The 16,806-nt window shown below is 36.7% G+C and overlaps 1 protein-coding gene across 5 annotated transcripts in view; it reads right to left on the bottom strand.

The window, feature by feature from the left end:
* Positions 1-16,806, bottom strand: part of LOC123679310 (insulin-like growth factor 2 mRNA-binding protein 2) — a 95,452-nt gene that overhangs the window by 26,848 nt on the left and 51,798 nt on the right. Inside the window, exons 1-2 of one of the 5 annotated variants that reach the window (XM_045616841.1) lie at positions 16,618-16,795; positions 4,415-4,548 (exon numbers count right to left, since the gene is read on the bottom strand). The exons of the other annotated variants lie outside the window; for them this stretch is intronic. Of the exons in view, the coding sequence (XP_045472797.1) occupies positions 4,415-4,458 (44 nt within the window). The 5' untranslated portion in view covers positions 4,459-4,548; positions 16,618-16,795. Of the gene's footprint in view, positions 1-4,414; positions 4,549-16,617; positions 16,796-16,806 lie in introns of those variants that run through there. 5 annotated transcript variants of the gene reach the window in all.

Genomic DNA, 16,806 nt, shown 5'->3' with positions numbered 1-16,806 from the left:
TTACAAACTAATGGTCGGACTGCTGTTAAATTTTGACACTTTCAATTGGCCTAATAGAAACCCAAAAAGAAAGTTTTTCACATGACACTAACAACAAACAAAAAAATTATTGACGAAGAAAGGAAACAATAAATTACAGTTCCCCTATCGACCACTTACAACGTTGCCTTTCTAACTCCATCAGCATCCCATATTAAGAGACGCCGTGTCCAATCTACCATATTACTCACATTGTGTACGTTTTGTACAGGCTGATCGACCGCGCGTGGGCGTCGCCGGTTTCATTGACCGTTCAGAGACGACGACGTTATATACATGTCGTATAGTAAAATGTATATTATGTTCGCACCTACGTCCTCGGCAATAGTTCGTGATCTCGACGACCGTAATCGTCTCGGTCGGCGCCTCTTTTATGGAAAGAGAGAACTAACCGCACTTTACGGATATGGCCGTTCGTTGACCGGACGTAAATCTGGGAAAGATCTCTCTTAGATCGGAGGAAATGAGGTTTAGGTCTCCGATTTAATGTGCGTTTATACTGCATCGAATAACGCATAACATTTATCAAGTAACAAATAGCCAAAATTTATGCAGAATGAATATTAGGCCAAAGAAAAATAAGTACAATTTTCAATAGAGTAATAATATCATACGATATTAATTATTTATCTGGTTAATGTATCAGCAATGGGAAAACTGCCATCAACATAACCATAACCATAACTGACTAGCGTCTGCCAGCGTTCAATAAGGTGCCTGCTATTTCCTTTGTTTGTCATCTTGGGTAGAGTTATGTGGTACTGATGATCCCTAATAAGGATGAAACCGGTATATCGCTATTCTCCCTTGATGACATGCATTCTCCTTGGGTTACTTTCGAATATGGTTCCTACGTAATGGCGTGGAGACCTTCTGTCTGAAAATGGTTATGTTGATGGCAGTTTGCTCATTGCTGATGCTGATTCATTAACCAGATAAATAATTAATATCGTATGATATTATTACTCTATTGGAAATTGTACTTATTCTTCTTTTCATCAATTATTTCCAAATATCAGCCGTTTTATTTAGAATATCAGGCCACTTGAAAAGTCCCCGGTCTGATGCACAGATGGCGGTGCTAGTATTAAATCCATATGATTTCCATCGAATCGGAATCGAAGTACTTGCATGCTCAAACCAGCTCTATCACAGTATGCACTCATCAACTTCCTCAAAGGAGTGTGTTTCTTAATTTTGAATTGTATTACAGCATTATCCTGACCAAGTACTTTCAAATTAATGTGCTTCGATTCGTTATTCTTTTTCTCATCGCCCATTATGTATGAATTTAGTATTTAATTACAGAATATCTTGAGTTTGTTGTTAGAACTTTGTAACCGACTTCAATGCAATAAAGCAGATCAATCACCATACACGAAGCGTTTCAACAAGAAAATCGTGCGAGTAATCATAGAGTAAAATCACAGGAGTTCTTCTTTTTCCTCTGTAAGCCTTAACAAATACGATAAATTCGAACACGACCAGATTCCAAACATCGTCGCGACAATTTCTCGTCTCCATATCCCTCGCTCGAATTGCAGAAAGCGCACAATGTTGCTACATCGAGAGTTTCCTGAACTCGGTTCTTGTCTCACGTTTCGCAGGTTGTGCGAAACCCAGGCGAGAGAAAGAGAAAGCAAGAAAGAGAACCCCTGAAGTGGCACCAGCCTTGCCTTGCATTCTGCAACGACTGTCGGCGCGCACTCGATCCAAAAACGTAAACACAATAACAATATCGGGAAAAAGAGGGTCATTGTTTCTTTGAACCAACGCCCTCGAAGACCAATAAACTAATTAAAGGGACCGCTGAAGAAACGCGCGTTGTTGAAGCGAGTACCTTTCGATAATGTGCGGTATAAATGTATAAAGTAGCTTTCTACTTTGCCGACACACAGGGTCGGGAGAGAACATAGAAGAGAAAGAGGCATATGGTTCGTGACAGGTCTGTTGGTGAAGAGGGCACTAGAGAAGTGTAACGTCGTGTTCTGTGTTCTTGAGGCTGCGTTCGGGTATTGGAGGGTTTGGTACTAGAATTCTATCGGGTTGATTCTAGGGAATACTGAAAGTAGAGCGAGTATATTGGATGATTTTCGAATATGCTATTTGATAGTAGAGGGTTTTTCATTGTGAAGAGGAAGATATGCCATTAACGTTGAGAAAAGTCTAAAGGTGTTAAATCGCAAGAGGTCGGTGGCCTCTTCGAAAAATAACACGACTAAGAAACTTTTCTTGCAAAATTGCGATTGTATCGTCGCTTGTGTGGCACGTTTCGACTTCTTGTTGAGAATAAACTACGTCCACATCAATATCTTCCTATTCCGGCCATAAAAATCATTAATTATAGCTTGGTAGCGTAATATAGGGTGTTTTTTTTTCGAGGTATAATAATAATAATAATTATAATAGTTTATTGATCCTTTTAGACAAACAAGGTATGTATAGGACAAGTCACAAATGCAAAAATAATAACAATTCAGACATTTTCTAAGCTATCATTATAGTACTCATTAACACTATAAAAACACTTCTTGAGAAGTAAAGACTTAACAACTTTCTTAAATTTAAACAAATTGAGCGACTTAATGTTACTAGGTAGATGGTTAAATAACTTAATACACTGGTACTTAGGTGACATTTCAAATTTTGATGTCTTATGTTTGGGAATTGACAATATTTTCTTATTCCTAGTGTTATGGGAATGAAAGCTTGACAATTTTACAAAACTTTCTTCATTTTCCTTTGCAAAAACCAAACATCTCAATATGAAAATGGAAGCCAGTGTCAATATCCTATTTTCTAAGAAAACTGGTCTACAAGAGGATCGTGGAGATACGTTGAATATCATACGTAAAATTCTTTTTTGTATAATAAATACTCTATCAGTTTCTGTTGAATTACCCCATACCATGATATTATACGATAGGTGACTAAATACTAAACTATAATATACATTCATAAGTGATATAACTTTAAGGTGGCATTACTGTTCAAGATGGCGACCGATTTAACAGCTGTCAAGTGATTTATTCTCAATGATTCTGTGCGGAATACGTATCGCGCACTACGTCCATTTTATTTTGTTTAGCGATGAAGCGCACTTCTGGTTGAATAGCTACGTCAACAAATAAAACTGCCGCATTTGGAGTGAAGCTAATCCTCAAGTGTATGTCGAAACACCGTTACATCCAGAAAAACTGACTGTTTGGTACGCTTTATGGGCTGATGGAATCATTGGTACGTACTTCTTCAAAAACGATAATGGCCAGAACGTTACAGTCAATGGTGATCGGTATAGAGCCATGATTAATAACTTTTTCATTCCTGAATTGAACAACCATGATGTCCAGGAGCTGTGGTTCCAACAAGACGGCGCAATATGTCACACAGCTCGTGCCACAATCGATTTATTGAAAGACACGTTTGGTGACCGCCTAATTTTACGTTTTGGACCTGTGAATTGGCCTCCAAGATCTTGTGATTTAACACCGCTAGACTACTTTCTGTGGGGCTATGTGAAGTCATTGGTCTATGCGGATAAGCCACAAACCCTTGACCATTTGGAAGACAACATTCGCCGTGTTATTGCCGATATACGGCCACAAATGTTGGAAAAAGTCATCGAAAATTGGACGTCCAGATTAGACTACATCCGAGCCAGCCGTGGCGGTCATATGCCAGAAATCATATTTAAAATGTAATGCCACAAGATTATCTTGCGGATAAATAAAATTCATGTCAATCGAATAATCCATCGTTGTTTTATTGCAATTTAAAGTTCTATAGCTCTAAAAAAAAACACCCTGGTGCTATAACCCTCTCAAAAGTTACTAATGAAAATCCGATTACTTAAGGCCTTTTCTAAGCACCTTTAATAAACAATAAGTTCATAGGAAAAAAAAACTCTAGGTATATATCGATGTTTTATCATAGCTCGAAATATTGCTTTAAATTTCCATCTCACCTTGTATATGTTGCCTTTGATGCTTATTTAAACCATTTAGTAGGTAAATCAAAGCTAGAAAGGCATTGGTTATGAAAAGGATGATGTTTATGCTTCAATTGCTCATGTTTCTTCAAGAATTAAGACTTTCAACTGAATGAATACCTAAATATGTCAACTTGGGCCTTAAATTCTCAAATATGTGTCTTAAAACAAGATGTTTGTATGTCAACTTGAGCATAATTATCCTATGTTCTTCTTCTTCTTCTTTCATGGCAACCTTATACAGGTATTTGCCATTTCCTGAATGTATACGCTCTGAACAAATTACTACGAGAAATTTTCATCATTTTGAAATTCGACAATGCTTACCACCAAAACTTAGCATACTTAACTAAAAAATTGTGTGATAAGAGGGCAATAATAACATACCGTGGCATTTCGCATGCTCCTTCGTACACGTTTCTCCCCAACATAAACAAGCCTCTTCTTCCACACTGAACTCCGTTAAACAATTAACTCCGATAACACAAAATCTCCTTTCTTCACTGCCGAATATCACTCTCCTGTCGAGAAAGAACCAGTTAAAATACAAAAAGAAATCGTAAAATAAAGCCCTGTACGTCAAAGAAACGCCATCGATAAATCACAGAAAACGAGCGCGAGAGAATATAGAAACAATAAAGATCGGATCTTCGGCGAGCAGATCGCAAATTGTAAAAATTTAACGAGAATGCTTTGAGTGATTCACGTGCAAGTTATGTATAGTTAATGGGGCAATTGAGTCTGATCGATATATTCAATGTTTTATGCATAAGATGAATGCTTTTACTCAAGTTCACGATGCAAATATTAGTTATGATCGTTTGGTTAGAGAATGAAGTACTGCAGGCCGATCTTCTGTGGTCTGTGTTCACTATGAATCGCCATACAGGATTTTCCCAATAGAGATGCTAGATTGTCAAACATTTCTATGTTTTTAAGGGAGATTATCTATGACTAAGATGTCTAAAAACCAGGTGTATGAACTGATTAGCTTTTGTTTTGCCAATTTTGAGAATATTAGTTAAGCTTCGTTATGTCAACTGTAGGTAGCGCTTTCAACAAATTAAGATTCTTGTTATTTATGAGTTTTGTGCCATTATGTACCTATATATGTATATCTTTCATTATAGTTATGATCTATGGAAGTAATTCTTGTAATTGAAATACCAATAAACTCTCTTTCTCTATTACAAACATTTGAATTCATTCCAGTAAACGTTTCGTGTTTTGTTTCACGACTTTGCACGATGATACTCGGTTACACATCGCTTTGGATTGGTCAGTATCGGGTTTTAATTAATGTATCCAATCAAAAACAAGGAAAAAAAGATCAAAATGACAAATATGACATTGAGGCGCCGCCACGAACTAAAACTAATATTTTCAATTTGGTCGAATGTCATTGCATTCAAAATTTGAGGAGTGCATACACCATGTTTTTAGACATTTTATCTATGACGTATGAAGTATTAGGTGTACAACTTTGCTTCCGCCGTTTTGCAATAGATGGCTGAAGCGTAGAAATAAATAGATCGTAGATGTCATTCAATAAGTTTAGGTATTTGTAAACACATAACGCCATCGAAATATTAGAAGATTTGTGTCTGCATCATGAAGTTATTCTCGATTAAACATGTCAGCTTACGAGCCAAATTCTAGTCATTTGCGGGAGGTTTTAATTTTCTGTTTTAATATGAAGAAATCTGCGGCTGAGGCTCATCGAATGCTCTCAAATACCTATTGTGAGGTCGTTTTTGGTGAAAGAACGTGCCGAGAGTGGTTTCAACGTTTCAAGAACGGTGATTTTGACGTCGAAGACCAGCATAGCGGTGGAAGAGGGACGGTTTTCGAAGATGCAGAATTGGAGGCATCACTTGATCAAGACTCGTGTCAAACGCAACAAGAATTGGCAGGATCATTGGGAGTGACACAACAAGCCTTTTCAAAACGCCTGAAAGTTATGGGAATGATTCAGAAACAAGGAAATTGGGTGTCGTACGAGTTGAAGCCGAGAGATGTTGAACGGCGTTTGTTTGATTGTGAACAGCTGCTTGCAAGGCAGAGACAAAAGGGATTTCTGCATCGGATTGTGACTGGAGACGAAAAATTGGTTCTTTACGATAATCCCAAGCGCAGAAAATCATGGGGATATCTCGGCCATGCTTCCGCGTCGACGGCCAAACCGAATATTCACGGTTCCAGGGTCATGCTCCGTATTTGGTGAGACCAGCTCGGCGTAGTGTATTATGAATTGTTAAAACCGACTGAAATAATCACAGGCCATCGTTATCAAACAAAATTAATGCGTTTGGGCCGAGCATTGAGAGACAAACGGCCGCAAGACAACGAGAGACATGATAAAGTGATTTTACAGTATGACAATGCTCGACTTCTTGTTGCGAAAGACATACTTGGAAACGTTGAAATGAGAAGTCCTACCCAACCCGCCGTATTCTCCAGACGTTGCTTCTCGGACTATCACTTGTTTCGATCAATGGTACACGGCCTGGCTGGCCAGCACTTTAGGTCTTATGAAAAATCAAAAAATTGGATCGATTCATGGTTCGTTTCAAAAGATGACCAGTTTTTTCAACGCGGGATTCGTACGCTGCTCGAAAGATGGGAGAAATTAGTGGCCAGCGATGCACAATACTTTGAATCATAAAGGTATAACCAGTTTTTTACAATAAACCCTCGAATTTCGGAAAAAAACTGAGGAAGCAAAGTTGTACGCCTATGTATGTTCATTACTCTATGACATGACACTTTTCATCCGGACGTCATTCCTCCAATCTTCTATGATCTGCGAGGACCAATTCCAGACAAGAATGCGGCCGACCAGAGACGACAACGCTCTCTGTGTGCACGCATTAAATCGACATTCCTATCGTGATGATACACAACCATATCCAGCGGACTCGCTCCACACTTAATAGGATGAAAATGTTCTCGAAATGGACAGGTGAATGACCTCCCAGTAATTATAGTATGTTATAAGAGTAGGCTTAGTTTCGTTTACGGAATATTTTCGTGCTTTAAATTCGACGCGGCGCCAGCTCATTCCGTACGGGGGCTACACGGAAAAGAATACCGCTGAAAGAATGTTCTATGGCGTTAGGCTGCGTTCACGTTTGACGGGGTTGATGTCAGGTGGTGCCGGGGCCACTAACTTGTAGTGTGGAAATCTGAAACTCGATTTAATCAAAACGTATCAGTGATACGATTTTTCACTCAATTCGCGAGTTTCTCCACAAAGAACGCACTTCTTATGTCCCATATTGAATCAACGTTTCATATTATAAGGTGTGTGAATAAGTCTTTCCCGTTTTTTTTCAAATTTTGAGCCTTTATTGTGAAAAAATGGTTACAAATGAATTATTGAAAGTATTGGCCATCGCTAGCTACAACTTTTCCCCATCTTTCTGGCAACATACGAATCCCGTTGCGAAAAAATTCGACCGGTTTGGCCTCTATCCAGTCATCCACCCATTTTTTGGCTTCCTCGTAGGAATGGAAGTGCTGGTCAGCCAGGCCATGCGTCATCGATCTGAAGAGATGGTAATCAGACGGAGCAATGTCTGGACTATACGGCGGGTGGGGTAGGACTTCCCATTTGAGCGTTTCTAAGTATGTTTTCACCGGCTGTGCAACATGTGGGCGAGCATTGTCATGTTGCAAAATAACTTTGTCGGAGTATTGTGGCCGTTTTTCTCGCAGTGCGCGGCTCAAACGCATCAATTGTCGTCGATAGACCTCGCCTGTGATCCTTTCATTCGGTTTCAGAAGCTCATAGTAAACCACACATAGCTGGTCCCACCATATACAGAGCATGAGCTTGGCGCCATGAATATTTGGCTTGGCCGTCGATGATGATGCATGGCCGGGTAGTCCCCATGATTTTCTTCGCTTCGGATTATCGTAACGGATCCACTTTTCATCGCCAGTCACGATACGATGCAGAAAACCCTTTCTTTTATGTCGCTGAAGCAGCTGTTCGCAAGTGAAAAAACGCCGTTCGACGTCTCTCAGCTTCAGTTCGTACGGCACCCAATTTCCTTGCTTTTGGATCATTCCCATGGCTTTCAAACGCTTGGAAATGGTTGTTCGGTCAACTCCCAATGCTTCAGCATGTTCTTCTTGCGTTTGACACGAATCTTCATCAAGCAAAGTCGCCAATTCTTGATCTTCAAAGATTTGCGGCCTCCCGGAACGCTCCTTGTCTTCCACGTCGAAATCGCCTCTTTTGAAGCGTCGAAACCATCCGCGAACACTTGAATCATCGACACAACCTTCTCCATAAGCTTCCTGAAGCAACCGATGCGCCTCGGCAGCAGATTTCTTCAAATTGAACCAATAAAGTGAAACTTCCCGCAAATGACGTCGACTCGGCTCAAATTTCGACATTTTCACGATTTCAAAAATTTATGATGCGAAAAAATTTCAACTAATGTGTTAGTGTGGAATTGTTGACAGATGAATAAGCTTTGATTATAACATATGTAACCATTAAATACTCGCACAGTATTGGTGGCGCCATCTCTTACAAAAAACGGGAAAGACTTATTCACACACCTGATAATTCAAAATATATTGAAATAAATACCTAAATATATCAGAAATTCAGAAAACAAACTTCAAGCGCGCCAAACGACGTGAAACAACCAATGACACTAGGAGAGCAAAAGTTGTCAAACCTTGGATTTCAGCAGGTAGATACAGAAAATAATAAATATTCTGCTTATTATAAATTCGACAATTAGAAAAAATATCGGAATCCAAAAATTCAAATTTATATATTTAATTGAGAATCACACAAATAAATATATTTCATTCAATATAATCTACATTCATAACGATATAGTAAAATTGTGAATTTGAAAATATATCACAATCCGACAACGTAATCTAACCATGTTGGGGACATGAAAAAATTACGTATACTACCTCTATCTATAAACATTACTCTATGGAGTTTACCGACATCGCCAAAGACTTGAGCCGCCACTGACACGAAATATAAAATTGGGAAAATTCCTTCCTGCCAGTGTATCGTCTACATGAAAACTTCAACGAGGTTCTTTCATGTTCTCGTCTTCGTTGAAGAAACGAAAACACGTAGTAGCTATCTGTTATTTATACAATACTATCTTTATGTTGGCGACACTGTCAGGCGCCATTCAAGAGCAGTATCCCGATTCAATCCAAAGCCTTATCTGCACCACAGACGACTGGTACAATCGAGATATCGATAATAATGTAAATACTGTTCGTGTGAAAGTCGTACTTTATTCTTCATTTCTATTATTAGACAGCGTTATCTGTGCAGCGGATGTCTGACATCGGTAATGTCGACGGATATTTGACGTTTGTATTTCAGGAAATTCGGTGTTCTTTAGATACTGACGGCTGTCAGACGGTTGCCTTTTCTGTGTCTCTGTTTTCGATATCACCAAAGAATTTGTCGTCTATGCTTAATTGAGACGTTTCAGAGTGAAATGGAGCATCGAGCTAGAACTACTGTTACTCTGTGATGCAACGACAAGTGGGAGCTATTCGAGTAGAATAATATTGTTCTATGGATTCCTTCATCTCACAGAATATCTCCTCTTTGATAATACAGAAAGCAGATTTATAAAACTGAAATTGTATAATTCCTGAATATTTATCAACAAAATTACTCACTCAGTGAATATGAGCGTATAGTAGTACAATTGTTCATAATAATACCTCGAATATTAGTGAATTTCTAAAACTGATGTAACAGAAGTCATAAATATCACTTTTATATAAAAATCACTTTTGACTTTTGTTAAACGTGCTAAAGAATCGTTGAAAAACGATCTATTCAACCCAACAGTTATCTTTTCTGTGCCATGGTATTGGCTGAATGGTTCTTTTCATTTAGAAGTTGTTTTCAGACTCCTTTTTGTGATATGATCCTCATATTCCATAAACCACCTGGTGGTTAGTTGACAATTAGAAATACAAAAACTTTCTGAGGATAGCAACAATTATCCATGTTTTTGATTGACTTGGTAGTAAAAAAACTTATCTATTGATAACTCAAATAATATTACTTTTTAGATCAATGATACATTTGCTGATAAGGAACAAACACGTCGAACTAGTCATTGATTAATTGAGAAATCGAAAGTTTTCTACTGTGAACTCGCTGTGTCATTCACAACTGATAAATTTATCATGAATGAAAATCCCGTAAACATTTTTATAACCTTAAATGTGACATTGAAAGGACCTACTTTACTCTTGAAAAATATTGAATTTATATAGCAAGGATTGATATACCTAAAGAAGAGGAACGATAGATAACGATTAACCTTTCCTTTTTCTCAACAACGATGATGACATGAATTTTCTCAAATTGGAGGTAATTGGAAAATAATGATGTATAATCAGTTGTAAATAATAATTTTTTCTCAGCTTGTGGTTATTTTAAGAATACTTAACAGATGATTGTTGTTGAATTTTATAAACGATATGTTAAATATCTTAATCTAAGAACACAAACCTCTATGGTGATATACAAAGTTGATACAGTATAAGATACAAAAATTCATACCAGAAGCATAATTTTTTGTTCAATTCCTCACATACTCTTGAAAAGTGTGAAATCTGTCATAGACCCCTTAAGGAAAGTAACGTCATTAAGAACTCTGCTGCGCTGTTAAGTTCGCTTCGAAATGTCAAGTTTTTCAACATTCAAACGGTGTTAATGTTGGTTCTTCGATAAATTACCGATGAAGGTACTCAATATTTGATGACTGTGTAACAATATTCACTTCTGCATTTTATAATTTATCGCAAGAGGACTGAATTGTAACCTCTCAGAGTAATAAACTTATATAGAAGGAGCATATGTCATTTTCAGTGAGCAAATTTTGTCCCCAACATGAACTATCAAATAAGCTGCGCGGAAATGAAAACATATCAGTGATACGATATTTCACTCAATTCGCGAGTTTCTCCACGAAGAACGCACTTTTTATGTCACATAGTGAATCAAAGTTTCATATTAATTCAATATATATTGAAATAAATACCTAAATATATAAGAAATCCAGCCAAACGACGTGAAACAACCGATGACACTAGGAGAGCAAAAGTTGCCAAACCTTGGATTTCAGCAGGTAGATACAGAAAATAATGAATATTCTGCTTATTATAAATTCGACAATTAGAAAAAATATCGGATTCCAAATATTCAAATTTGCATATTTAATCGGGGGTCACTCAAATAAATATATTCCATTCGATATAGTATACATTCATAACGATATAGTAAATTTGTGAATTTGAAAATATATCACAATCCGACAACGTAATCTAACCATGTAAAAATTGCGTATACTTCCTCGATCTATGTTTATTAATCTATGGAAAAAACCGACAGACATTTCGATCATATCCGTTATCAAATATTCAAATTCTATCGACACTTGGACGATAACAAATGTATTCAAGTGAATAAACTTTTCGGACTACCCGGTTACATTATACAACATTGTTCATTAATAACCTTCTCTTGTAGATAATAATCCACAGTTTTGAATAGACTGAATGATAACAACTGTTCCAGAATTATCAACTACTGAAAATAAGTAATGATTCAATACATCTACACAAATTCTTGTCTTATCTCTTTTGAAAGACAATTTATAGACTCTTTATCGTCGATTTTTGTTATTGGACATTTCTAATTGGAAAACAACTAGCTCGCCAACAGTTTTACCTCGTAATAAATTATATGAGATTGAATATTTCAGCTGAGTCGAATTTTGAGAGGATTTTATGTGAAGGTTTGATATTTTAACTTCGATGAAACTGATGTTCAAAGTTTCGTAGTTTTGAAACCATTGAGAGAGGGAATTCAAGGAAATCTTTGTTGAATGATAATTACAGAAAATAAGGTGTAATTGTGTTTGTGGAATGTCTAATTCCCAAAATCGACGATAAATGGAAAAAACCTTGGTTTTCTACAACACTGAGAGCTACAGCAGTAATATTCTCAGTTTTTTTTGAGCGACGCACACGGTTTCAATTCTCCACTTCCATAATTTGTCCCAACAGCTCAAATTTTTCCACCAGTTTCACTATTGCTGGTCGAGAAGGTGCTTCACAACGACCCAAAAGTGCTTTAGTCTGACGAACTGTGACTGCAAAATTTTAACCATACTTGTAGAGAATTTTAACAATTTCAGTGCGTCGTTGAAGAGTTTATTGTTCCATTTTAAGAAATCACGTAATTTTTACTTATCAAATGTCAGATGATGACAGCTTGAAAAGTGACAGCTGCTCAAATTGGAAAATTTTTGACATCATACGGTATATTTTGCGTTGAAAGATGGGATGATAAACCATAGTGTAAATTTTGCGAAGGAAAGTCGAAAAACATGGCCGATCATTCGAAAGAAGCTCGGCTGGCTCTTTTATCGAAAACCGGGGGTCAAAAGCGAGGAAAACAATGACCATCGAGAGAGAGGCCTGTTCGATGACCCCGGAACTCGATTACTTCACGAAGGCTGCTCTGTTGATTCAAAAGTTGCACACACGCATGAATGAACGTTGGATTTCAAGGTGGCGCGGCTTGTCGTATCATAAAATTTGCCGATTCAGGATGAATTTATGCTAATCAGACTTGAATTAGTCGACGGTTTTGATTCCTTCTCGAATCGGGCGGTTTTGGGTTGACAGATGGATGAAAATCGAAACCATAGAACATATTACCTAGTGTAGAATCCATAGAGTAATAAACATAGATAGAGGGAGTATACGCAATTTTTACATGTCCCCAACATGGTTAGATTACGTTGTCGGATTTTGATATATTTTCAAATCCATAATTTTACTATATCATTATGAATGTATATTATATTGAATGAAATATATTTATATGAGTGATTCGCGATTAAATATGCAAATCTGAATATTTGGAATCCGATATTTTTCCTAATTCTCGAATTTATAATAAGCAGAATATTTATTATTTTCTGTATCTACCTGATGAAATCAAAGGTTTGGCAACTTTTGCTCTCCTAGTGTCATCGGTTGTTTCACGTCGTTTGGCGCGCTTGAAGTTTGTTTTCTTAATTTCTGATTTATTTAGGTATTCATTTCAATATATTTTGAGTTACCTAATATAATAAATAATAAAAGTGCGTTTTCTTTGTGGAGAAACTCGCGAATTGAGTGAAATATCGTATCACTGATATGTTTTCATTTCCGCGCACCTTATGTCAAATTTGATAGTTCATGTTGGGGACAACATTTGCTTACTGAAAATGACATATACTCCCTCTACCTATATTTATTACTGTGAGGTTTCTTCCTACAATATATCGTTAGTATATTAAATGACAATTGACACAAATATTCATTGATACCAACGCCACAATATAAAATGTAACATCCTGCTATTCTTATTCGACGTTGTCATTTAGTTTTTTCGGTAAATAATTTTAAAACGGTTAAAAAAAATCCTCTGTCAAGAATGTTGATACTCGTATCCTGAAATTTGCCGGATATGGCTGTTGACTTAACAACCATCCACCTTTATTTACGGTTTCAACAAGTACAATCAGTATGTTTATGGAACGAAACGCATAAAATTGTTAAAATGTGCTTTTTTTGGATCTCTTTGTATACTAGGTGTAATTCAACCAATTTGAATACGGGATTTTGCATATTTGTTGTGGGAATATGGAATTTGTTCGTGATCGAACGATAATGCAATCTAGGCTCGAGATTATTAGTAATAATTATTATATATCTGGAGGCTATCACGATAAATCCAGCACTTAATGTTAAAGGTATTAAACACATTATATTGAAAGAGACCGCCAACGTTTGATTGACAAAGATATTCAAATCAGTCAAGAACATGCAAAATAATTTCATAGTGCATCGACTGAATTACTTTTCGAAACGATTGAGAGAAGGACTTTCCTAACCTAAGAATCAAAATGAGTTGTATTAAAAAGAAAAATAATAATAATGAAATTCAATTGAAAGACGAGTGTAATATCTTTAATAAACTGGAGTTTGGGGTAATATTTTTGAAAACACAGAAATAACAATGATCAGAAGTAATCGCTATAAGAAAAGGAAAATCTGGAACTAATGAATAATAATAATACAAGAATAAAGAAAAAAGAAACTGCTAAATGAAATAATATAGTCAAGACGTTAAGGGGTGGTGGAGTCAGCAATAAAATTCTTGTAAGGCGAAATGTATAAGTTTATCTCTTTATTTAAACTTTATTCGTCTAAGAAAATGACGCAAGGAATGAATTACAGCTGTCATATACAGTTTGAAAGACCTGTCAACGTTTCGTTGGAAAATGTAATATCATATGGTGGTGCAAGCTATCCTGTAAGGCGCTGTTGTCACTTTGTGCAGTCGTAACGAAGCGAATTAACCCATAATAATTAAGTTTAAATATTTAAGACAATTTGGAGAAGCAGCCACTAAGATAGCAATTATATCTGAGATCAGTAATTCTTAACTTTTTTCGTTTTCCTAGCTTTTTTTTAACGAACCTATCATTTTTCCTTGATTTGAATAAATTAATTCCTATCTAATTACGATATCACGTCAAAAGTGTTTATAAGGGATTTTCAATAGGAATGTTAAAATTCAAGATATTTTTGGACATTTCTTATGTCATTTGTGTTCAGAATGTTATGCCATTCAACCAGGGAAAGATAAACGCTTCAACAACGTTTAGAATCAGTTCTCATTTATGAATACTGAGAGACATTTAAGAAGAATTCATAAACGACAGTGTTGAGTTCATCGACTCTCTAGTAGTCGTATTGTAGACAATTTTGAAAGTGAATTTTCTTCCCACGATGCAAGAGTACCAGTAGGAAGTACAGAGCCGTACTTTGTACCACTTCAAACGTGTCTACAATACGACGAATACTGAGTCTATTAGGTAACTGAAGAATGTCGATCATGAGTTCTTCTTAATTTCCTCTCAGAATTCATGAATAAGCAGTGATTTTGATATAGTTCTTTATAATATAAATTCAGAAGGTATTGATATTCTTCAACTATTTCAAAATTAAAAAACGAACCACGAAGTTGAATGAACCTATGTCAAAATGAGCCTTCTTTACAAGTATTAAGCATTATTTTCTCTAATTCCCAGAGTTTTTATTGAGATTAACGGAATATTTCCATAAATATCTTTCAGTGAATTTTGCATTCAAAAATTTTGGTTTTGGTCAAAACTGTTTTCTGTGTCACAAATTAGGCAGATAATAGATGAATCCGTGACAAGACAGCTCAGAGTAGCAACATAAAACAATAAAATATAACCATGAAATCTGAGATATTATCACATAATTTTGTTCTAGAAGGTATAGCAGAATCAGAGAAAAATAATTTAACAATTTCTAAATGTTCTTGAAGCGTGTATCATTTCATGCTTGAATGACATAACCTAATGAACACAAGTGACATAAGAAATGTCAAAAAGTAATGCACATCATTACCATTTCAAATTGTGGAGTTCCTATACGCCCTATTAGTGATGACGTCACACACCGCCATTTTTGGTTCTCCTGTCAGTGTTCGGAATCCAAACAAACAAATTGTCATTCAAATTAGTACGTTGTCGTTGAAGAAATTGGCTTATTTTGATAAATAAGATTATTCGAAGAACGATTTTACTATTAATTGATAGACAGAAGGCACGAGATTAATGCCAGTAAGTTCGAACTTGAAGTTCAACTAATAAACACGGCTTTTTACAAAATCTGGGGAATGATACAGGATTCAAATTTACTGGTATTAACCTCGTTCCTTCTGTCTATCAATTAATACTGAAATCGTTCCTCAAATACTCTTATTTATGAAAATAAGCCAATTCCTTCAACGACACCGTACTAATTTGAATGACAATTTATTTGTTTGGATTCCGAACACTGACAGGAGAACCAAAAATGGCAGTGTGTGACGTCACACTAATAGAGCGTATTGGAAAACCTTTTATAAAAGTTATATTTCTGCTAACGTCAGTTTCGGCGAATGCCAGTTCCACTAACACACGTGGTCTTACCATAAACAATTGTACTTGGTATACATTTATATTTAACGCTTCTGAGTCATTTAATTATTGAATATATCGTAATTTTCTTAGTTTCAGCTCTCAGTGTATCTGAATTTCAAAGTATTATTACGGAGACGTCGGTAAGTTTATAAAACGCCAGTAAACCACTCATCGACGTTTTTAGCTCAGTGAAAAAAACAATAGAAGAGCACCTAGCGTTTCCCTCCTTCAATCAATCATATCTATAAACAAACCCGCGCGTATCCGCCAAAAATCCCAACCAACACCTTAACAATTCCTCATCGGCATAAAAAATAACAATAAAAACCGGTGACGACAACGCTATCGACGAAAAACGGCCTCAAGGCCATAACCGATCACCAAAAGGAGAGAACGAACGACGTCGCGGCGTGTACCGCAACCTCCGCCTCCTCTCCTCTGGTCACTTCGCGCCGGATAACCACGCGGTGACGTACAGGGAAAAACGCAGTGGAAATGGTGGTGAATGCGACTTACGGGACACTCGGGGAGAGTCCAAAACACACTCTGCACTCACAAACACTAAATACGCGTACGAACAACACAAATGAAAGACGCACACACGCCCAGGAAGACCACGTAGAGAGGTACTGCTGCTGATAGCGCGGTACGGTGGGTGCTCTTCGAATACTCGTGTAGAAACCGACGTTCGACGTTGCTCCTCGG

The sequence above is a fragment of the Harmonia axyridis genome, chromosome 4, assembly GCF_914767665.1.
Source record: "Harmonia axyridis chromosome 4, icHarAxyr1.1, whole genome shotgun sequence".
Lineage (NCBI taxonomy): Eukaryota > Metazoa > Arthropoda > Insecta > Coleoptera > Coccinellidae > Harmonia > Harmonia axyridis.
This window is presented reverse-complemented; position numbering and strand designations above follow the sequence as displayed.